The sequence below is a fragment of the Gobio gobio genome (assembly GCF_949357685.1).
Source record: "Gobio gobio genome assembly, chromosome: 2".
In the NCBI taxonomy this organism is placed as follows: Eukaryota; Metazoa; Chordata; class Actinopteri; order Cypriniformes; family Gobionidae; genus Gobio; species Gobio gobio.
This window is the reverse complement of record NC_137098.1, coordinates 9,698,825-9,723,881: the sequence shown is the minus strand read 5'-3', so window position 1 is coordinate 9,723,881 and position 25,057 is coordinate 9,698,825. Positions and strand designations below refer to the sequence as shown.

Here is a 25,057-nt window from a genome sequence, read left to right as displayed (position 1 = left end):
GCAGTCGTGTCTGCACAGCTTTCAACACATACTCAACTGCGGATGGCCGAGTTTGACATGCGCAGTACAATTGTTGTGACTCTTCTTTCTTTCTTGTGCATGCGCTGTTGTACGTGCACCATCCGTGCAGTCTCAAAAATTGGGCTTCACGCAGATGGGGTGTGAACAAACCTTCCTAATGATGAAAATGATGTCATGCGGACATAGACGGCCGAAGTATACTGGGTTTTAGGGTTAGCCGGGGATAGAATATAGTTTGTACAGCATAAAATCACACTGAAAAAATAAAAACCTTGGATCAACTTAAAAAAAATTGAAGAAATCAATCACACGAAATATTTGACATTGACTCAAAGTAAATCATTTGAATTAGTTTAACCTGAATAGTTAAAATCCATGCAACCACTTTGTAAAGGTTGATCAAACTAATTATTTTAGGTTGGAACAAACCTTTTTTTTTTTTTTTATTGTCACCATTGTTGAGATTCTTACACTGATTCTTGATGTCTATGTAAAGCTTTTTTTGCACTATTTTATTTTTTAATCTGCATGTTATTTGATTACCCCAACTGTCCTGGATGTTTTACTGTAGAATCACATGGCTATAATTATAAATACTATAAAATGAATAACACATTACCTCTATAAGCAGAGCATTAGACTCTGAATGGAATCAGTGATTCTGGTCACTACAAATAACAAACATCATCTGAACACATTTTCTATTGCCATAACAAAAGTGTTTTATAAACACACAGTAAAAGCAGCCAGAGAAAAACTAATGTTAAAGGGATAGTTCACCCAAAAATGAAAATTAGCCCATGATTTACTCACCCTCAAGTCATCCTAGGTGTATATGACATTCTTCTTTCAGACGAATAAAATCAGAGTTATATTACAAAAGTCCAGGCTAATCCAAGCGTTATTATAGCAGTAATAGTTGTTCTGTTTTTGAAGTCCATAAAAAGTGCATCTGTCCATCAAATAACATGCTCCGCACAGCTCCGAGTTAATAAAGGCCTTCTGAAGCAAATCGATGCATTTGTGTAAGAGAAATTATCCATATTTAAAACTTTATCAAGTAATTTTTCGGCCGTCGCCTTCCCTGTTCAATTTATGGAAAAAGTGTTGAAAGTTCCCCTGCCGATCGAAAGACTAACGCGACCAGGTAGGCTCGTCATGACGTCACGTATGCATCTTGAGTTTCACTTTCAACACTTTTCCATGGAAGGCGATCGGCTGGAACTTTAACCTTTTGATAAAGTTTTAAATATTTTTCATACACAAACGCATCGATTCCCTTCAGAAGGCCTTTATTAACACCCCATTCGACGGACAGGTGCATTTTTTATGGACTTCAAAAACAGAGCAACTATTAATCTTGGATTAGCCTGGACTTTTGTAATATAACTCCGATTTTATTCGTCTGAAAGAAGAATGTCATATACACCTAGGATGACTTGAGGGTGAGAAAATCATGGGCTAATTTTCATTTTTGGGTGAACTATCCCTTTAACAGAGCCCAACTAAAGCAAACACTCATCTCCATCCCATCACGGTGACTTCAAATTGAACTATTATTTTCATTAAAACATAAATGATAGAAATAAAGTCAGTCTGGTTAGTAATGCGTGAAGCTGGTAATACTGTTTGTAGAGTTGTTTAATCCTCCTCTGCTGAGATCTTGAGAGATTTAATCTTCTTTTATCTTATAATTTTAAGCTATTTCAACGGGAAAATACACATTAAACGAACAACAGCAATGTTAGACTTTTTTCAGTGCATTATGTCTATGGAATGTCCCCATAAAACATGAAAAACCCAACGTGTGTTTGTGTGTGAATGTGTGCTTGTTTATTTGATTTATGAGGACACAAATTTGAATAATGACATGGGTATTAAACTGTTATTACAATGTTAACATAGCTTATGAGGACATTTCCTGAGTCTTAAAATGGCTTAAAACATACTAAACAATGTTTTAACAAAATATTTTAAATTCAGAAAGTTTTGTGTGATGGGTTGGTTTAGGGGTAGGCAAAATGAAAGTAAATCAGGCATAATGGATGAAGATGGCAGAAGACGTATGCGCATTACTTCAAGGTTGTCGGAGATACAGACAAGAAGAACGTAATAGTCAAATGCATATGCAGTCAAATGCAACCTTTGTCTAAAACCGAAAGAACTATCGACGTCGCAAAATAGCACTAGCAATTAAAAAAAAAAAACATCTACAACATAATAGTACAGTAATATTGTAAGGTAACAAAATACTTTTAAACAACAGTAACGAGTAATCTATAATGTATTACAGTTTGGAAGTAACTGGTCAGAGGTCATAATAGATCGGAATATTCGAAAGATCGGAGGCAGCACGCCGGAGACGGGTTTATTGAGGATGCCGTATTGATTAAACAATTATTAAATTGCAATATTCGAAAGATCAGAGTCATCACGCCGGAGACGGGTTTATTGAGGATGCCATGTCGATGAGGCAATTTCAGGGGGAGTCTAAGTGACACAGTCTCTGCAGACACTTACAGTAAACAACACTGCCATTTAAAATAACTGTCTTGTATCTGAATATATTTAAAATGTAATTTATTCCTATGATGCAAAGCTGAATTTTCAGCATCATTACCCCAGTCTTCAGTGTCACTAGCCTAGAAAACTAGACGCACCCTAGCGGCAGAAAATGTATTTTGCCGCAAGTGTAGTCTGGCAACTCTCGGTAGACCTGAGAGCTGGAAAAACCAAACTCTGGTCAGGCCAATCACAGCGTGTGTAGAGTCGGTGGGCGGGCTTAACATAATGACGGCACGTCACAGCAGAGTTGCGGAGGTTCTGCGTGCTACTCGTAAACAAAGAAGCTGACGAACAGCGGTCTTTCGAATCGGCTTTGGCCACGACTCTGGAAGACTTGGAGTTAAGCGTTTCTTTTAGAAAAGAACGGCACTGAAGTCATTCTTAAGAAAAGAAGATATGTTCGAAGTTTTGCCTACCGGATACGGCGAAAGTCTATCAACTAACGTTAGCTCGGCTTCACCTTCTTCTTTGCTCTGGTTGGTTGTGGCGCTCATGGCGCTATCCAATTGCATGCAGAGGGAATTTGAAAGACAACCGTTTATCCCACCCCTCAATGGTGAGTTTCCAGACCCAACATCTTGATGTGGGTCTGGCTTGTCAGGCTACAGTGTCCCATGATCCTTCAGAAATCATTCTAATATGAGGATTTGATCCTCAAGAAAGATTTCTTATTGTTATCAATGTTGAAAACTTTGTTGAATAAGGAAGTTCAAAAAAACAGCATTTATTTAAAATATAAATATTTTAAAACATTGTGAATGTCTTTATTGTCACTTTTTGGATCAATTTAAAGCATCATAGTTAAATAAAAGTATTAATTTCGGTAACACTTTAGAATAATGGTCTGTCATTAATAAGTAACTATGCAGGAAGTAATGCAGGACTAATGAGTAGTACTACATTAACACTTCAGCTATTAACTAATATTGAAACAAGCTTAACTAATCAGCAAGTAATAGCACATTTAGGACTAAGATAGTTCCTTAGTAGGTAATCAATAATTACTGAATGGGATTGGCGTCATTAAGAACTAATAGATAACTATGACAAATGATAAAAAATGACTAATTAATTACTAATCACAACATTAACGTGTCTGAGATGTGAGCAATTGTCTTTTTTTTTTACACTCAACGTGGTCATAAAATGCATCACTAGCCCTGTTTACATGCTCACTTTTATGTCATTCCGATTAAAATCATGCCGATTGAATGATTGCGTGGACAGTTTACATGAGACGTTATCTAAACCGATCTGGTGTTGCTGTAAGAAACACCTCAGAAAAATACATTCTTCTGTCAGGCGCAGTTGAAGTAGAAGTGCCTGGGACAAATGCTGTCAGATGAGATGGTGTAGCCAGGCTATGTCCAACATTATCTTCATAACTTGTTAAAAAGTTTAACACTTGAGAAAGATATACTTTCCTCTCGTCAACATTGTAGCCTACTGTGAGCGCAGCGCGCACTCTTCAGTGGTGGAGGTGCGGGCTGTATATTACGTCACGGAAAGACGTGCACTCAAAGTAATCGGATCAGGTCGTTTACATGGTGGAATTTTTCCGTTTGATCGGTTCATGGAAAGGTTTATCCCACCCCTCTCAAATCGATTACAATTTCATTCGGTTTGGGCATTTTTATTCTGATTGAGGTGTTTATATGGAGCATTTTTATTTGGTTTGGACTTTTAAACCGATTACAGTGCTCCATGTAAACGCACCTAATAATTACTCAAGTGTTGCCTAGTCACTATGCAGGAACTACTAGTGACCTGGACCATTATTCTAAAGTGTTACCTTCATTTCTTTCAAATGCAGTGTTTTGAAACTAACACAGAGCCACGCTGTTTGGGAAAGTCAACAAATAAATGGCTAATGTGTAGTTATATTCTCCGCATATATATTTGAGATTTGAACATCATAATTCTACATTTCCCTTCAGGCTCGGGCGTGTGAGGGGCGACTGGCGGAGCTGCACACCCAGCTGTCCCGCTCACAGCAGTGGGCACAGCAGCACATGACAGCCCTGCAGGCCAGAGAGGAGGAAGTGCTGCTGCTAAAGATGGAGATGGCCGCTCTCAAAGAGAACTACAATGCTAAAGTATCTCAGGTAAGCCACAATATCCTCACAACATTCATATCATTCTGCTGTGTTTTTATGTTTAACTGTCTCTTCCTGTGCAGGTTGAGGCTTTGCACTCGCAGGTGGACAGTGTTGATCAGAAATATAACACAGCCGTGTGTGAGGTGGATGTTTTGCGGCAGTGCTTAGGAGACGCACGGAGTGACAGCTCTCGACTTCACAGGGAAAGTGAACTAGTCGTGACCAATGTGAACCAATGGGTGAAGGAGCAAAAGTAAGACATGAAATCATTCAGTACCACGATATTACCATCTGGCTTTACCACAGTACTTTTTTGTAATTCTAAAAAGCTAAACGCACAGCTGTCTTAAATACTTGATTTGGATTGGTCGATTACTCTACAATTATTCTACAATCACATATTTTTGAATAATGACCACTAAAATGTAAAATGTCTGGAAAAACATGCATATATATACACTCACCTAAAGGATTATTAGGAACACCTGTTCAATTTCTCATTAATGCAATTATCTAATCAACCAATCACAAGTTGCTTCAATACATTTAGGGGTGTGGTCCTGGTCAAGACAATCTCCTGAACTCCAAACTGAATGTCAGAATGGGAAAGAAAGGTGATTTAAGCAATTTTGAGCGTGGCATGGTTGTTGGTGCCAGACGGGCCGGTCTGAGTATTTCACAATCTGCTCAGTTACTGGGATTTTCACGCACAACCATTTCTAGGGTTCACAAAGAATGGTGTGAAAAGGGAAAAACATCCAGTATGTGGCAGTCCTGTGGGCGAAAATGCCTTGTTGATGCTAGAGGTCAGAGGAGAATGGGCCGACTGATTCAAGCTGATAGAAGAGCAACTTTGACTGAAATAACCACTCGTTACAACCGAGGTATGCAGCAAAGCATTTGTGAAGCCACAACACGCACAACCTTGAGGCGGATGGGCTACAACAGCAGAAGACCCCACCGGGTACCACTCATCTCCACTACAAATAGGAAAAAGAGGCTACAATTTGCACAAGCTCACCAAAATTGGACAGTTGAAGACTGGAAAATGTTGCCTGGTCTGATGAGTCTCGATTTCTGTTGAGACATTCAGATGGTAGAATCAGAATTTGGCGTAAACAGAATGAGAACATGGATCCATCATGCCTCGTTACCACTGTGCAGGCTGGTGGTGGTGGTGTAATGGTGTGGGGGATGTTTTCTTGGCACACTTTAGGCCCCTTAGTGCCAATTGGGCATCGTTTAAATGCCACGGCCTACCTGAGCATTGTTTCTGACCATGTCCATCCCTTTATGACCACCATGTACCCATCCTCTGATGGCTATTTCCAGCAGGATAATGCACCATGTCACAAAGCTCAAATAATTTCAAATTGGTTTCTTGAACATGACAATGAGTTCACTGTACTAAAATGGCCCCACAGTCACCAGATCTCAACCCAATAGAGCATCTTTGGGATGTGGTGGAACGGGAGCTTCGTGCCCTGGATGTGCATCCCACAAATCTCCATCAACTGCAAGATGCTATCCTATCAAAATGGGCCAACATTTCTAAAGAATGCTTTCAGCACCTTGTTGAATCAATGCCACGTAGAATTAAGGCAGTTCTGAAGGCGAAAGGGGGTCAAACACAGTATTAGTATGTGTTCCTAATAATCCTTTAGGTGAGTGTATATATATATATAATTGCTTAATCTTAAAATAAAATTAACATGAAAACTGAAAATATACAAATAAAAGCTAATTCAAAACTTTAATCAATGCAATATTAGTATATACGTTTTCTATATACACAAAAAGAACTACAATGAAACTGGTTTAATTAAATGTGAATTTTTTTTAAATAGTATTTTCTTGTAAAACCTACTTTAATAATCTTTATTTACAACTTTGAACATCAGTTTTTACAGTGTATCTAGTTTAATATCTCTGGTATCCCTCCACCTCCACGTTCTCACATAACTCAATTCATTATTTCATGTCCAATTGTGAAATAATATATTGTATATATTATGTATTTTGTAAGGAGCCGTGTAATTAACGGCATATTGTGCAGTCAGACAGTCATTATTGTAAAATAAACCCTATCATAACCTGATCATCCTTTTGGTCTTTATTTTGCAATAATGACCTAGCTGTGTGTTTCCCTTGGCTTAACATGGCTTCTTACTGCATTACATGTCACCGATTGTATCACATGTTACAGTGTATGGTTTCTGTTGGAACCAGTATATACATTTACGGAGTATAGAAAGTGTCTGTGGCGCATCAGAACTTTTTGCATCCAGAAAGAGGCTGTGTTATAATGGCTGTATCATTATCATTCAGCATCATGGTTCATTGTGACAGCAGCTCGCAGCTTCCTCACTGCAGCCCATTATCTCTGCCCCTGCTCCACTCCAGGCACACTAATGAGAAACTGGCACTCAAGATCAAAGACCAGAGCAGGAAGATCATCCACCTGACAGCTGAGAGAGAGTAAGCCCCGCTCACCCTGTCCAAAGCTGTTTCCGCTCCTCTCAGCTTGGAGTGTGTACAAACATGGATTTAAGGTCCAAGTAGCAGGGAATGTGCATGCAAACATATGGAGAGAGGCTGCACTTGTGTGAAATGGGATTAGGCTGTAATGTTTGTGCTGTCTTCATGCAGGCACCTTCAGGAGAATGTGAAGGGTTTACAGGGGGAAATCAGGAAGCTGAAAGCAGAGAGAATGGAAGCAGAGCGACTGAAGGTAACACACACACTCCAGCGCAAAGCCCTAAACACACACTCCAGTGTGTCCATAGAATTTTTTTTTATCAGCATCAGTTTTTAAGTTGAAGTCAGCATGAAAGTTGTGACTCACCTTACTACCGTACTGGGATGCATTAACACTTGACGATAAGGTTTCATTAGTTAACTACTTTAGGTATCATGAACAACACTTCTACAGCATCTTAGTTAAAGGGATAGTTCACCCAAAAATGAAAATTCTGTCATCATTTATTAGGCGTTCACACCGCCGCAGACAAGAGTGTCAAAATTCGCTCTGGACGGCCTGCCAACTACGCTGTAGAAAGATTTGTGGACGCTCTGATCGAATGCTTGGTCTTTTTTTAAACTTTATTTAAAGGGGCCAAAGCAAACAATCATGTTGATCAGCATTTGTGCTGACTGACCGCAAGTAAGGTATAACCGTATAAGTTAACCTCATGAAATCATTTAAATGTGAAAGTAAAAATAAAAAAAACTGATCGATGGAAAGAACTTAACAACTATACTTGCTTGTTTGTTGAAATAAACCAATTAAAAGACATTTGTGTGGCTTTTGTGTTCATGGTTAAGTGCTAGTCTAATTTCAACATGCAGTTTATAGGAGACGTTTGCTAGCCGTGGTCTTTAATTAACATTAACATTAATTTGTGTGCAGCCTACATTACAATAACTGTCCTGGTTGAAGTGCAGCATTAATGCAATTGGTTAAATCGGTGTTGTTTAAGCAAATTAATTGCATTCCCGCTGAAAAACAAGCGTTCTAGAGCGAAAATGTTGCCTATAAATAGTGTCGCGCGCCTTCTTATCAAACCCGCCACAGCTATGATCAACCTCTCCTCCATTTTGCTTGGGAACTAATGTGGTCGGAAGCAAAGTTTACAGGACTGCGCTCTCTGGAATCCTGACAAGCGGAGCACTTCTGCATTCCGATTGGTTGCCGCCGAACCGCGTCATATCTCATTACAATAAAGTTGACCTGATTTCAACTCTCCTCGACAGCCAAATCGTCCAAGATGCGCCGCGCCGCTCTTGCCGGAGCTTGTGAGCACAAGTCACACTCAAGTTTACATTTACATTTAATCATTTAGCAGACGCTTTTATCCAAAGCGACTTACAAATGAAGAGAGCTATAGAAGCAATCAGCCCAGCAAGGGAGCAAGAGTATGCAAGTGTTGTAACAAGTCTCAGCTAGTCGAGCACAGTTCACAGGTTTTTTTATTTTATTATTATTAAAAAGAAAAACGAATAGAATCGGCAAGTGCTAGTCTTAATTGGTCAGTTGTTCCAAAACTGTATACATTTCTTTGTTCTGCTAAACACAAAAGAAGATATTTGGAAGAATGTTTGTAACCAAGCAGATCTCGGCAGCCATTGACTACCATAGTGGGGGGGGGGATACTATGGTAGTCATTGGTAGTCATTACAAACATTCTTCTAAATATCTTCCTTTGTGTTTAGCAGAGGAAAGAAATTCATACAGGTTTGGAACAACTTGAGGGTGAGTAAATGATGACAGAATTTTAATTTGTGGATGAACTATCCCTTTAATGTTAATTTCTGAATGTACAAATACAGTATTAAAATGAAAATTTGTATTTGTTAACATTAATTAATGCACTTTGAACTAACAATGAATGAGTGTATTTTTATTAACTAATATTAAGAAAGATTAATAAATACTTTAACAAATATATTGCACATTGTTATTTTATGTTTCTTAAGACATTAACACATTTTAACAATTGAGACCTTGTTGTAAGTGTTCCCAATATTTATAATTTCAAATAAATTCTTAGATTTTGATTTAAAATAAAATCATGGTTTTCAGCTCTGCCATCACAAGAATAAACTACCTTTTTAAATATTTTTTAAATTGTAATAATATTGCAATATTACAGTTTTCACTGTATTTTTATCAATAACTTTAGTAACACCATTAACGTGTTAAAATACAGAGCATGAATTTTTATTTCATGCCGACTTCTATATTAAAATTGTATATTAATATGTAAGGGAAAGTTTTTTTTGTCACATTTTAATTTTAAATGACCATGCTGTGTGTGTTGTGTGATGAATATGGAAAAGTACAAATAATCCATAAAGCCTTCCAATTAAAAATGAGGTCATAAAAGCTGCATGCACAATTATAATTGAATGAACAAATAAAATGTGCTAAATACTGTTTAAAATGCTTTCAGATGTTGTATAGCATGTAAAGGTCTTTGCACACTGAGTCCGACATTTTCGTATGTGTTTTTTCGTATTCGTCATCCTAAAAATAGAAACCGATGCGAGACGAAGTGGATCAACTTGTCAGACGGCATTCTGGATTTTGGCGTTCGCTTGTACGGTGGCTCTTAATAGTCAAAACACCTCTCAAAATGCTTGCTGCGAAAAACGCAGAAAATCCAACCTGATCCAAAAAAATTTATGACGGATGAAAGTTTCGGAGGCAGTGTGTAAACATGATTGACACAACGTGAGGTCGTATTTATATTTTAATGAGTGAAAATTTTAAACTTTAAACCTGTACACTGAAAAGAATATCTATCTACCCTGTAGCATTTGGATGTGTCTGTATTTTTTATGTTTTTATAATATTCATGTTATTTTATTTGCAATGATCAAGTGTATTTCATGGAAACCGCAGCATCTCGTATAGTTACAGTCGTCATTGAGTGAATATTAACATTCACCTCTGTGGCTAACAGGCCGTAGCGCATTCTGCCCTCAATCTTCCATATAAACAGGTCTTATATGCAGGTTTTGCCTCGAATCACCTGTCCAGTTTGATCTTTCTTCTCCTTCTCTTATAATTCCTGAATGACCCAATGCTGGCCATTTCCTATTACACCTCTCCCTTTCATTATTTTTGCTCTCGTCCTCTGTTCTCTGGTATCTCGTACTCATGCATAGCATCAGCGAGACCGTCTTTGTTGTGATTAGGTTGGTATTTCTATCAGATGCAGAGAAAAGGTGTCCTATAACCGCAGTTGAAGGTCCGTGTCACCATTAGCCATCTCATTCTGGAGTGCCTGTCCTCTCGCTGCCGAATGATCCGGCTCTGTAGGTACAGGCTTATCCTCTGTAATAGGGTCTGATCTGATTCACACTTGTGAAATTGGAAAGGAAAAGTTTAGAGATGATTGGAGAACTTTTGGCATAGTAGAAGCTGAGGGCTGGAGCTGGCGCTCTGAACCCAATCATTCAGGCATTGTTGACCGTGCTGATGAGCCCGTCCTGCAGGGTTGAATCCATTCTGCTCCCTGTTTGTTCTGAAGGTCCAGAACCTGCTCCACATGCCACCTTATTCCATTATTGATGACAGAGAGAGCAAGAGATCTGCTCAGGGTCTGACTTTGCAGAGCTGTACTACTTCAGAATTTCTTTTTCTTCAAAGAGAAGTTGAAGAGCTGGGATCGTTACCCAAGAAAGTGTCTCGACTAATAATGCATCCAGGCTGCTGTAGGTGGCATGTTCTCCCATATAGAAATGGCTCACCCAAAATGAAACATGTTTCTCATGTTGTTCCAACCCCCTCTATGACTGCCTTGGAACACGAATGGCGAGTGGCGATGTTCTCCGTCAGGTTTGGTGTCAGTGATATTTGGTCATTAAATGAAATGCCTGTCTTTTGTAGTCCATTGGAGATATTTGGTGGACAGGAAGATTGTCAGTGAATAACAACTTACATTTTAGTATGTTCCTCAAATCTTATATGGCAGAAGACTTGGAACATATCTCCATATACAGTATCAGTAGCAAAACGGTTCACTGCTTAGTGATATTTAAAAAAAAAAACTTTTTCAACAAACCATGTGGTCCAACCAACATGCAGAAAAAATAAACCAGGCAATTATAACACAGGATCCCTGCAAGCCCTCAAGACTGTCTCTTAAAATATCAGATCATTTGACCATTTTGTTTCAATTTCAAGGTAAGTTCAGTTAAAATGTCATGTGGTACAACTCCCGAAAACTTGTTTTTTATATTTATTTTTTTATAACAATTATAAGAGATGTGTGCACTTTGTGGAATAGTGTTTTATATTTTATTATTTGTAATTAATGGTCACAATAAATATTTTTGTATTATTTATATACTATTATAGTATATATTATTATTTGGATTTAGCATTTGTGTTTACATTTTCAGGTTTCATTTGAAAGTTTTACAAATTTTTATTAGTTTTTTAAATACTTCTATTTAGCTTTAATTCATTTTTATTTCAGTTTTAGATTTAGTACTTTTAGTACTTCAACTAAAACTCATGAATTTCAGTTTGTCATTTTTGTTTAAGTTTTTCTCTTCATATGTTCATATTTTATTTCAAATAACAAAAACCTGTTTTAGTTATCAATAATATCTCTGATTTCTAATAACTTGGAACGCGTTTTAAACTAGATTGTTAAAAGATTTTTCCTTTTCTTCCTCATCGGCACTCTTTACCTTGACCCATTATTGACCCATAAACCAGTTTTATGGTGCTTTAAGGGTGTGTTCACACTTGTAGTTCGGTTCATTTGGTCTGGCCCAAAAAAAGAAACATAACACAACTGGTCCGCTTAGCGTTCACAATTGGCATTTTTAACACCGAACCTAAAGGCATATGTTCACAACCTGATTGGTCGGCTTTTATGATGTATATTTTGCGACAGAACGTACCAAACATCCAAAACAATGTTGTGTGCTGGGCTAAATGTGCTTGTTTAGAGCTTATAAAATGTGTAAAGGAGTCAAAACAGCGTCAGGAATCCCTCCGTCACACACAAACGAAGATCGGCTGATGCCTGTACCAAACTGTGATGGGAAACATCGCAACTACGATGAGAAAAAATAGCTATGCTTGAGCATTCTGTCCTTTTTAGGGTCGCATTTTGTGACATCATATCCTGTTTTTGGTTCGTTTACATGTCTTTAGTTCGCCTTACGTTCATATATCTTTCGTATCACGCCAGAGTTCATTTGGAAGCGGACTGAGACCCATCTTTTCAGGGGTCTCTGTCCACTTGTTTGGTGCGCACCAGGGTTCAGACGGCAGCGTTCACACTCATTCAAATGAACCGCACTGACAGAGCAATCGCACCAGGGTTCGTTTTAATAGAATCAAACATGCCAAGTGTGAACACACCCTACTTATGCTTTATTTCACATTTATTCAAGTGAATTATATGGAAAAGAGTTGGGTTTTTTTTTTTACTACTTTTCATGGGGAAAAAATAAGATTTGAAATAACGGTAAATAATAAGAGAATTAAAATTTTGGGGTGACCTATCCCTTTAAGTGTGCATGTACATTTGTGTTGATAGTTGTGAAACCAGTAGAAAGGACAAACATCAAGCACACTGCCCATTTGCTAAGTTTAGCTAAGTGAAGCTCAACTAATGTTCTTCTAGGACACCACAAGTACCTTCTGGACTCTGAGAGACAGAGTAAATACAAATAAACAGATAGAAAATAGACAGGAAATGGCTCGTGGTTTATTTATGACATGCCAGGCTCCTTCTGCATGCATGGATTCCCAGCTTTCATTAAGTGTCATTACTAGAGCTTTTAGGACAGGTGTGGCCTTACAGTCTGCTGAGACCTGACATACAGCCCGGTACAGGGCAACATGCGTATGGATGAACAAATTCGGCTGTTAGTAAATACAGAACAGTATCACTGCTTGATTTGCTGTGATAAATAACTTATAATAGCCTCAGTCGCTCCATCAGAAAGGGATGGCCATGTTTATAGCGCTGCGGAGGAGGGCATATATGGATGTGTTTAATGGCAGGCCTTGATCAAGATCATCGGGGGGGATGTTTATCACTGCGCTCTGAGCTTCTTCTTTTTTTTTTTTGCAAATGTATACATTTTTGAAGAACTAAAACAGACGCTTTTACAAGACATGCCCCCCCCCCCCCCCCCCAAACCTTGCTATTCATTAGCAATTTCCACTTTCCAGTTCACTTCTTGCAGCGTCCCCTGATTGATGGAAAGCCTGCCATGTTTATTTGGATATCAGGGAATGAAATATTCATATTGTACGCTTTTCCAAGCAGAAGTTATCTGGGTGCAGCGTAAATGGTACTTGGGATTAGATTTTCACAGCAGATTGCAGTTATTAAAGAGCAAAAAAGGAGGGGGATACAGGGAAGCTGCCATCTTCTGGGGAGGCAATCTATTTCTTTTCACGCAGACTTGGAGCGGCTGCATAGCCTCTTAATGCACTGGAGCAAAAGTGCTTTGGTCCGCAACCTTTCACGCCTTCCTCTCCCTTTTATATGATTGAATACTTAATAACTTTGACTTTGCTTTGAAAGCCTGCGCCATGGGGCCTGTTTGGTTGCCTCGTGGTGAGGCTGGCGTACCTGAGTGTTTGTCTGCTGCTAACTGCCCTTATTACCGGCTGTCTGTCAGCCTCATCCAGCGTCATTTGTGTCTTCTGCACGTCATCTCCCACTCTTTATCTTAATATACGTCTGACTTTTAGGCTGGTTTCACACTTAAGCTGCTTGTCACATTGTACAATGTGACCTCAGTGAGATCTTGGGTAAAAGCCTAGGCAGACTTTGTGACATCAACGGTTTTGATTTTCAGACCAGTTTGGTCACAATTGACAGCGTTTACTAGGTGATCAGTCACGTGATGTTCTGACATCCTTCTCTGGTCGGTATGCATGTACCAAAAGAATACAACGTTGTTTTAACTGTTGTTTAAACTCTGTGTTGCGCTTCAAACAAATCATAAACCTACGTGGCTTGTTTTTTCCCACTGCAGTACCAAAAGCATACCGAACTGTGATTTCAAAACTGAGGTATGTACCGAACTGTCATTTTTGTGTACCGTTACACCCCTAAAATATAAATAGGACAGCACAAAGTCAAGCAAGCCCTTGCAAGCACTTTGCCAAATGTCATGCTGGAAATGAAAAAAGAAAATCATATATCGTTCTCTCATTATCATCAACAATTCTTGCGTTTTTCATTAGACAGGTGGAGCATGGCTTCACCGTGCCTGGCTGTGATTTCCCATTTTTGTAGGAGACTAGGGATGTGTTCACACTTGGCATATTTGGTTTGATTAAAACGAACCCTGGTGCGATTGCTCTGTTAGTGCGGTTCATTTTAATAAGTGAGAACGCTGCCATCTGAACCCTGGTGTGTACCAAACAAGAGAACCGAGACCGCTGAAAAGATGGGTCTCTGTCCGCTTTTAAACGAAATATGAACGTAACACAGATTAAAGATGTAAACGAACCAAAAAGGGATATGTCACAAGATGCACACACCATCACAGTTCGGTACAGGTGTCAGAACCGCGTCTCCTCGCAGAAAATCTTCGTTTGTGTGATGGAGGGATTCCGAACATGGTTTTGACCAGCTGAGAACTCGTGAAGAGTTTATCAAATGTGTAAAGGAGTCAAAACAATCATATGTAGGCTGCGCACATACAACGAGTGCATTTAGTCCGGCACACAGCATTGGTTTGGATGTTTGCGTTGGACAGTGCATGTGTTGTAGATTTCATTAACTCGCATATGCGCCTTGATTTTCTTTTTTTTTGCACTAATTATTTGGACCACAAGGTGGCAACAGTGGGCCGGGCCATTGTTTCACAGTCGAAAAGAAGAGACGGAGCAAAAACAACAAACTAATGGAGACGCGACAATAACAGAAGCCCACTTCAGCGAGAACGTTATTGAGTGAGATTAGACAATGAAACTGGTGTAGAAACAATTTTCACTCAGAAATTGCCAGTAAATTTCACAATGAACTCTTTCCCTGCCATTTGTGGAATTTCCTGTCATTTATGAGACAACTCTTCCCCACCATGAAATTAATTTTCTGTTTTTAGGTAGGGAGCACTATTACGGAATGTCTGAAAGAGTACAGCATCTCCGGATCAAAACACAGGAAAAAAGAAGCAGAAACAAGCGATAAAAGCATTGCTTATGCACGTTGTAGTCTTTGAAAAAAATGCTATTTTCTCAGCTTTTTGTTAAAAATATTGCTTTTTTTATGAAACTTCCCCACATTCAAGTGTTGATAAATCTAGGAGCTAGGTTTGAAGCTAGGTTTTTTTTTTTTTTTTTAGCAGAGCGTATGTTCTTTCTTTGGATATATTGCATGTTCAGATATTCGTACAACAAAATATTCTGGGGCCATGAAAATGATCAAAAATGTTGGGGGTAGCAGCCAACTTTTTTCCAAAAACACTGGTGGTGAAAGAGTTCATTAAAAAGAAATAGCGTGCAAAATATTTTTTAAAATGTTTTCCAATGTGCGTGCGTAGTATGACTGTGTACCTGCAAAGCCTTGTTTATACTTTCGCCTGGCTCCGTAGCGCGAGCCTCCACTGACTGCAAACTTTTCCACAAACGGACGAGGCGTTTATACTTGACACGCTCGCCGTTGTGCTATTCTTTGAAACAAAAGAGTTCTTTGAACTCTTAAAGAGGAGTAATTGTTGTATAAACCATCAGGAAACAGCGGTGAGAAGTAGAAGAATGTACACAGGTGATGATATTTATTTTAGTACAATTCACCAAAAACCACACTACAAAAGAATTGTGTAAAACTCAGTAAACCTTGATATTATTACTTGTGATATGAGAACAAAATGTATGTATACATGTACGTATACAACTAATGTTAAATTAACAATCTCTTAAATATTTCCTAATCTCACTAAACATTTTCATTTAGTTTTTTGAACATTTTATTAAACATGGATCTTTATTTTCAATAAAAGGGCTTATTTCTGCTTTTGTAGGCTCATTTAAATATAAGCAATTAATTTGTATGTGCAAAGTGGGTGCCGGTGTGATGAGACGTCATGCTTGGCTAGATTTGCCTCAAACGCGTGCATCTTCGGATGCGGAGCCACGCGAAAAGTTACAAAAAAAATGCGCTGCACACCGCCACGATGACATCATTTTTGCCACGCACACCCTCGTGCTCGTGCGGACGCGTCAAGTATAAACAAGGCTTAAGTGTTCATGTAAAAACTAAAGAATACTTTGGTCTTAAAGGGTTAGTTCACCCAAAAATTTAAATTCTGTCATTAATTACTTACCCTCATGTCGTTCGACGTAAGACCTCCGTTCATCTTCGGAACACAAATGAAGATATTTTTGTTGAAAGCTGATGGCTGAGAAAGGCTTCAGATAGGCCTCCATTGGCATTCAGTACATTTACACTCCCAAGACCCATAAAAGGCACTTAAAACGTCGTGACAAAGTCCATCTCACCACAGTGGCTCTACAATAATTTTACGAAGCTACGACAATAGTTTTTGTGCGCAAAAAAATCAAAATAACAACTTTATTCAACCTCTTCTTGTCTTCCGTGTGTGCCTCCACAACGCATGCGCGAGAATATGACGTATCGTCCGGCGTTCGGGAATCCATGAAATGCACACTCTAGCCCCATTTTGAGCACTATGCCGAGACCTAAAGCACGATCAATGTAGAATTCAACAGCTTAGACACGCGCGTCTTCCTCTGCTTGTAAACAAATCGCTTCTGGGTCATGTGTCCGAACGCCGGATCTGCGTCATATTCTCGCGCATGCGTCGTGGAGGCACACACGGAAGACAAGAACAAGTTGGATAAAGGCGTTATTTAGATTTTTTTTTGCGTAAAAAACTATTGACGTCGCATCGTAAAATTATTGTAGAGCCACTGTGGTGAGATGGACTTTGTAACGATGTTTTAAGTGCCTTTTATGTGTCTTGTGAGTGTAAATGTACTGAATGCCAATGGAGGCCTATCTGAAGCCTTTCTCAGCCATCAGCTTTCAACAAAAATATCTTCATTTGTGTTCCGAAGATGAACGGAGGTCTAACAGGTGTCGAACGACATGAGGGTGAGTAATTAATGACAGAATTTTCATTTTTGGGTGAACTAACCCTTTAAGTAATCAAAGGCTGCCCGACGACAAAAGAAATCCTTTACAAATCCTGAAGTTTGTCTCAAGCGCAACAGATGTGGCCGGAATTGCACACTTTACACTGAGCTTTTGTTTAATATCTCGGTCCAGACCTGACCCCACTAGTGTCTTTTCACATTTTGCCTTTGAATCCAAACCCCAGTATGCTGGCGTCATCACCGGCAGTAGCACTGAGAATACTAGAGCCTGCTGTTTACCAGTTACATTTTTCCATTTTTGTTCATGCTTTTGTTATTTGGATTCATCACCAAATCTTTAAAGGTCCCATGGCATGAAATTTTCATTTTATGAGGTATTTCAACATTAATATGAGTTCCCCTAGCCTGAATATTGTCCCCAAGTGGATAGAAATGTTGATCGGTGTAAACCCGAGTTCTGGCTGTCTGTCTCTGCCTTTGAGAAAATGACAGGCCAGACGAGCCAATCCTGACGTCTCCTGGTTTGACGTCCAAGCAGGAACGGTTTCCTCCCTTTCCTCCGCCCAGAGAATCTGGCACGCCCATGCAAACGCTCGAGAGATCATTAACGTTACTTGTGAACGAGTGAACTGGCAGTTTCTCAGTGTTTGGATGTACAAATGAAAACAGAAGTCTTTCTTCAGTTCCTTCTGATCTGTGATCATTGATTTCTGATGTGTAGCTAATTATTTATTATTCGTGCACACGCTGCGGCTTCTCTCTCTCCCGACAGAACGGTGTTTTCGTGTTTTCTATCTTGTGAGTCAGTGTTTTGTACGTCCTCGTCGCGTCTATCTGTTCTACAATGTGCATACAGTCTTTTCTGTTTAACATCAGCAGTAACATCTTTAGAGATAAACCTCACACACGCCGAAGCTCGGCCTTCAACATCCCCGACCCCCAGTACTGCATCTGGCCCACAGCGGAGGCACCAAACGCGGCGTGAGATTAAGCAGAAGGGGGGTAAGCGTGAGGGTATCTGGGCTAGGCTAGCCAGCTTTCCCCACAATAAACTGGATTACATTCGATTACTGCTGTTGTGTCTTTGTTTGCGCTGTGTAAGTTACTCAATGCGCATCACTGACGCTATTCATATGATTGGAACATATCTAGAAATAATGCTTTAATCAAACTTACTAACTCGTTCATCTCGCTGTAATGGTACATTGCATGTGTTACAAAGTTGGTAGAATAATGATGAAGAGGACTCGGTGTGACTGGGACTCGTGTTTATTCAGAACTCTCAGATACAAACACAATAAACTCGCGCTGACAGACAGCGCTCTCATAACTCAGTAGTTACTATAAATAACTTTGTTAGCAATCGCTCCGTCTCCGTGATGTCCTGTTCGCGAACGAATCATTCTTTTGAATCGGTTCTTTTTAGTGAACCGAACCAGTTCACCAAATCGGACTGAATCGTTCTAAACGGTTCGCGTCTCGAGTCAGCGCTGATCCATAATTTACTAACTTTCTGACATGAGTGACAGCCCCTCTGACTAGAAATAAACTAATAACCTGAAGTATATTCTAGTAACTACAACAGTTCACCCTGAACTGAGACGTGCTGAGAGAACTGATGTGAAGTGAACACAGGTCCATCTGTCTCTGGCAGACTCGTGCCTGCTCGTGCCTCGTTAAACCACGCCCCCTCCGCTCATTTAAAATGCAAAGATGTCAGCCAATCACAACAGTGGGCGTTTTTCCTGAAGTCTCACAGCAGACACGCCTCTTGAAGCAGGGCAGTCAGCCACAGGGCAAACAGCAGTATAGAAAAAATGCCTTTTATTTCTAAATTATGACATTTTATGATGTAAAAATCATACTAACAATATAAGTACACCTCAGGAAACACTATAAAATAATAGAAAAATGCCATGCCATGGGACCTTTAAATGAACAAAACCGCACTTGCATTAGTAGTTCACTTCCGTGACTTGGGTACGGTTCACAGTTGGTAGGAACAGTCTGTCCTCAGTTCAAATAAATTGCACCCCAGACCAACTTTTAAGAGAACTCGGTTGCTCTTTATAACCAAATAAACTTTGAACTTTGACATCAAACCGACTTTGGTTCGCACCACAAGCTTTGGTGTGAAAGTGTCCTTAATGAAGTGCTATCCATACCACCGTAAGTGCTCCGGTTGTAGGCTCTTTATTCAGGCGGCAACTGTCTCTCTCTCCATCCCCCTTTCCCTGACACGCACAGAGCTCATTAGCACATGGAGTGCTTGCAGCCCTCGCTGAATGTGACCCTGCCTAATTGTGCAGCAGGTTCATTTGCTCGCCCTGCGTGATGCAGTGATTGCTTATTTGTTCTCCTCAGGGCTTCTCTCACACATTAAAATGATTGACTCATTTCATTCAGGGTACATTTACCGAGCTTTATTTGATAAGCTCATGCCCAAAGGTACTCACATCCATCTTATTCTCATGCTCAAAAGTTATAATGTCTACCACTGCGGATTATTATTCATACAGCTGATTGTTTCCCGGGTTAATTATCTGTGTTTGAATAATTTTGCATGCGCAAGCCTGTTTATCCTTCTGGAATTAAACCGCACAAAAGGTCTCGCATTAGCCATGCCGCTGAAGTTGCCGACGAGCCCATTGTATATGCTAAGCTGTCCGACGGAGACAGCCAAGAGTTTGGGGAATACGTGGAACGGTGATTTTCTCCTTAAATAAAGGGTGAAATTTACATGCAGACACAGAGGTAGGAGATGCATACTTGGCTAATAAGCTGAATTTGTTTTCCACAGAGAACGTAAGGCTCGACTAAAAACCTTGATGAGCTGTTCAAGAATGAGAGTGCTCATTATTTTTTGGGGAACATGGCGTAGATATCACCAGTAGCCTTTAAACTTTCATCTCCAATGCAATAGTGTTCAGACCCTCTGTGCTCTCAGAAATGAAAAGCAGAGGTAGGTAGGAAGAAACCAAAGCCAACCGAGAGAGATAGAGAGACACTGTTTGAATAGAATATAAGCATGAAAGCTTGTTTGCATATGAAAATGTTTTTGCCGATGTCATATACACAAGTGCAATTATGATGGACATAATGGGTGTTTAGTTAATTGGAGAAGCCCGTTGAATCAGTAATAACCTTGTTTATGAGGTGGCTGTAAATACATTTCAATGTTGTTTGCTTCTCACAGTGAAGAAAGAGGAAGAGGAAGAAGAAAGCCTGTCCTGACCACCTGCAGCGCAAATGCCGGTCAGTGCCTGCGTCTGGAACGACATGGATGGCTACAGAACTGTTGGATCCTTTCTTAATCACTGACTCAATGAGTTTAGAGGTCTGGAAAAAACATGATTTTACTCAAATGTCAGTGACATACAACCCTCCTTTTTTGGCAAATTCCCAAGATTCTGTTAAAAAGGTGTTGTTATAGTACATGCAATTCAGATGCTAGGTCTCCAAAGATGCTAGTGAATGTAGTTTCATTCGTTCTGTTCGGAAGCCAGCCAGTAATCTCCAAAACTCTCTACATTTGCACTAAGGAAAGGAATGGTAGAATACAGTACAGTCTATGTTTTTAGAAAGCGGGATAACTGATTTCAATTTGACCTGCAATAATACTGGTTAACCTTGGATATTTTTTCTTGAACTTGTGTGACTATTTCTCATTTAGTCTCATTAACATGCCGGCAAAGTTTCGACACTGAGGTTTTGGGGAACATGCTTGTAAACTCCATTACTGTGATGTTAGTGGGTCAATTAGACCCACAAATTTCATGTTTAAAGGCATGATATTGACTTTGTCGGTCATTTTTGCACTCTTTACACTTGTTTGCTCTATTAAATACAAAGACTACATGCAGCCAAAATTATTTTTAGGAAAAACACTATATTTATATCAATATTTCATGTCAACTGTCTGACTTCACACTTTGGGTAGATGTCCCATCGTAATTTCACTATTTTCTCATCTTCTACCTTTAAATTTAGTGTTTCAGTATAACCGGACATAAATACAGAGCCCCTAAAGAGACACAGTGGTAGAAAAAAATATGAGGAAGTGAGGAAAAATAATAAGTTAATGCTTTCGCATTTGCTCACAAAATGTTTTGCGTTCCCCATAGAAACTTTGCGTTTATTCGCAAAACCTTTGCGTTCCCACGAGGAACTTTGCACTCATTCGAAAAACCTTTGCGTTTGTTTGCAAAACCTTTGCGTTCCCCTGAAGAACTTTGCATTAATTCGCAAAACCTTTGTGTTCCCCCGAGGAACTTTGCATTAATTCGCAAAACCTTTGCGTTCCCCCAAGGAACTTTGCATTAATTCGCAAAACCTTTGTGTTCCCCCGAGGAACTTTGCATTAATTCGCAAAACCTTTGCGTTCCCCCAAGGAACTTTGCATTAATTCGCAAAACCTTTGCGTTCCCCCGAGGAACTTTGCATTAATTCGCAAAACCTTTGCGTTCCCCCGAGGAACTTTGCATTCATTCGCAAAACCTTTGCGTTCCTCCAAGGAACTTTGCATTTATTTGCAAAACCTTTGCGTTTGTTTGCAAAACCTTTGCGTTCCCCCGAGGAACTTTGCGTTCGCTCACAAAGCGTTTAGCGTTCCCCCAAGAAACTTTGCATTTGCTCGCAAAACGTCTCGCGTTCCCCCAAGAAAATTTGCATTCACTCACAAAACGTCTCGCGTTCCCCCAAGAAACTTTGCATTCGCTTGCAAAATGTTTCGCGTTTCCCCAAGAAACAAACGTTTCGCGTTTGTGTTTGCTTGCAAAACGATTTGCGTTCCTCCAAGAAACTTTGCGCTCGCTTACAAAACGTTTCATGCTCCCCGAGAAACTTCAGCAGAGCGCAAACGTTTTTGCGAGGAAACGCACAATTTCTCGGGGGAACACAAAACATTTGTGATTGCAAAAACATTGACATAATGTGTCTACCATGTCATATTTTTTCCTTTACTCATATTTTTCCCTACCACCATGTCCCTTAAGGGAGACATAATAGCTTGTGCTTCCGGTTTTTTGTTTTGTTTTGTTTTTTTGCAAGATGATCAACTGTATTCAAGGTAGTTTATTCCAATCAGGTACATCAGCAACTGAACCGACTCGGAGTACCCGCCCTAGAAAAGGGGTGAATGAGGTTAAGTAACCACTGTCGTAAGGTCAGTTGGGTCACTATACCTTGCTGAAACCAGTCTAAGATTTTTTGCTGGTCTAAGCTGGTTTAGGATGACATGCCAGCCTATCCAAGCTTGACTTTAGCTGATCTCTACCAGCCTGACCAGCCGAAAAACACATAAAACCACACAGAGAGACCAGCAAACCATCTTACACTGCTTTAAGCTTTTTTCCTGGTCACTTGACCAACAAGACTTTCTTGGTCAACCAGCTTCACCAGACAAACCTGGTCCAGCATGGGAATCCATGTACTCATCTACGATAAGATTAAATCTCTATGTTGATACAAATTGATTCATATCTGAATAGCTCCGCACTAAGTGTCTGATTCCCCTCGTGTTCATTTATATACTGACATCAGCTGCTGATTTATTTTTGCCTTTCGAATGAAATTTGTTGACGTACAATACTTCATATTTAATGAACATTCTACTGTGAATTTTCTTCCTAATTACATTTTTAGATTACAGAGATGAATGAGAGTGTACATTCTAATGGCAGGTAAAGTTTCAATGCTGCTTCTATCATAGTTTGTGGCTTAGAAAAGTTAGAGGTAATACTTGTATTTGTACATGAATCAGTCATATGAATGATGGCCTAATATATAATATTTTAATGGATTTTACGTTGAAGAGGCAATGAAAAGATTTCAGTGATGCGCCAGCAACATCAATAGCATTTTTAAATGATTAAATAATGTCATGCCTTATTCGCTATGTCATCATGCATTTCCTAGAAACACAAATCAGTCAATAAAAGTGATACATGTTTGTATTTGGCTGCTTTCATAACTAGTAAGGATTAAATGAAAGCCTTTCAGTGGATGACTGGAAGACAGCAGCAAACGATCTATTTTCCTTACATGTCAAGCACATGCTTTCATTTTCTATTTCAGATCATGATGCCATTTAGAATAATATCCTCCTGCTTGAGTCGCACTGATACTTGTGTTGCGCTCACATACGCAGAGTGTGTGTGGAGAGCCTGTCAGTGAATGAGAGGCCTTGTTTGAAGTGTTACTGAGTCAATGGAAGGTGAATCAAGTGACAAGGAACGAAATAAATAGGCAGCAGTCAATATCCAACACTAAAGGTGTCTGCAGAAACGAATGGACACCAATAATTGTTATTAATACTCAGAATTTCCCTGTGCACTGTGTTTAAGGCCAATTCTAGTGAAACAGACTTCACAAACACAATGGTGCCCTGAAGCTACAACCATAATCACATGCAAAACAAGGTTGTGATTATGTCGCAAATAATGAGGAAGGACCTTGAACAGCAGTGAACAATAGCGTGAATAAAATGCGGGTCATATGCATTTGTGTAGCACTGTTGATCTTCACACATCTCAGTTTCAAGCTCATCTGAGTGGGTTGTGTTCCAAAAAAACAAGGAAATAATGTGACTATTTATGCAGCATGATAGACGAATCATCTATGATTATTCGAATTTGGTAAGTGACAAATGTACATGTTTTAAACAAGGGCTGAAGGTACTTGTATAATTATAATATTGATAATATCTTGACTAGTACACAATATCTGATCCAATATAGGATTTAGATTTGATTGGCCAACAGCACTGGGACTTTTCACAGTTTGGATCACTTTGCTTGTATGTACCGTACACTGTAAAAAATTGGTAAACAAATTTTATTGGAGTATGTTTAACAAGAAAATGCTATGTCAGGGTTTCTACTGAAACACTTTAGTATGGGGAACACATTCACTAAAGGAACACTCCACTTTTGTTGTAAATAGGCTCATTTTCCAAATCCCATAGAGTTAAACAGTTGAGTTTTATCGTTTTTGAATCCATTCAGCCGATCTCCGGGTCTGGCGGTAGCACTTTTAGCATACATCATTGAATCTGATTAGACCGATAGCATCGCGCTCAAAAATGACCAAAGAGTTTCGATATTTTTCCTATTTAAAACTTGACTCTTCCGTAGTTACATCGTGTACTAAGAACGACGGAATTTATTTTATTTTTTTCTAGACCGATATGGCTAGGAACTATACTCTCATTCCTGCGTAATAATCCAAAACGATTAATATGGGACTATTTCCAGGCACTGCGTAATATCATTGCGCCGCTGGACCCATGGGACGGCTCAAAGTTCCTTGATTATTACGCAGGAATGAGAGTATAGTTCCTCGCCATATCGACCTAGAAAATCACAACTTTTAATTTTCCGTCGGTCTTAGTCAAGCCTGTAGTGCTCCTGTCAGAAATTGAAGCTTCCGCGCCTCGATCGCCCCCCGGTGGCTGGTCCCAGTATAGCTCCTAAACCCCACCCCTCCATGTATTTGAATGGGCGCGAGACACACTAAACAATTTAATTACACTTCAAATAATTGTTTCCTAAAGATGGTTTCTGTCATTTTAGGCAGTTTTTATTACAATAATTTCATTTCAAGTGTTCGTTTTTAAATAAGTTTAGTTTTAGTGAGTTATTTGATGCTATAAAAACGGGGGGTGTGACGTCATGATTGACAGCTGAGATTGACGGCTTCTCTGAGTGAAGTTGTCACTGAGGCACTAACAGACTTTTTTCTGGATTTTTGGGAGGAGATTGGA

At 39.4% G+C, this 25,057-nt stretch overlaps 1 protein-coding gene across 1 annotated transcript in view; it reads left to right on the top strand.

Moving 5' to 3' along the window:
• pmfbp1 (polyamine modulated factor 1 binding protein 1) overlaps positions 1-23,246 on the top strand; it is a gene marked incomplete at its 5' end in the record, with an annotated part of 175,765 nt that extends 152,519 nt beyond the window's left edge. Inside the window, 5 exons of the mRNA XM_079838772.1 lie at positions 4,524-4,691; positions 4,766-4,938; positions 7,089-7,163; positions 7,335-7,416; positions 20,492-23,246. Coding sequence (XP_079694898.1) covers positions 4,524-4,691; positions 4,766-4,938; positions 7,089-7,163; positions 7,335-7,416; positions 20,492-20,494 — 501 coding nt within the window. The 3' untranslated portion in view covers positions 20,495-23,246. The remainder of the gene's footprint in view (positions 1-4,523; positions 4,692-4,765; positions 4,939-7,088; positions 7,164-7,334; positions 7,417-20,491) is intronic.
• Positions 23,247-25,057: the final 1,811 nt, after the last annotated feature.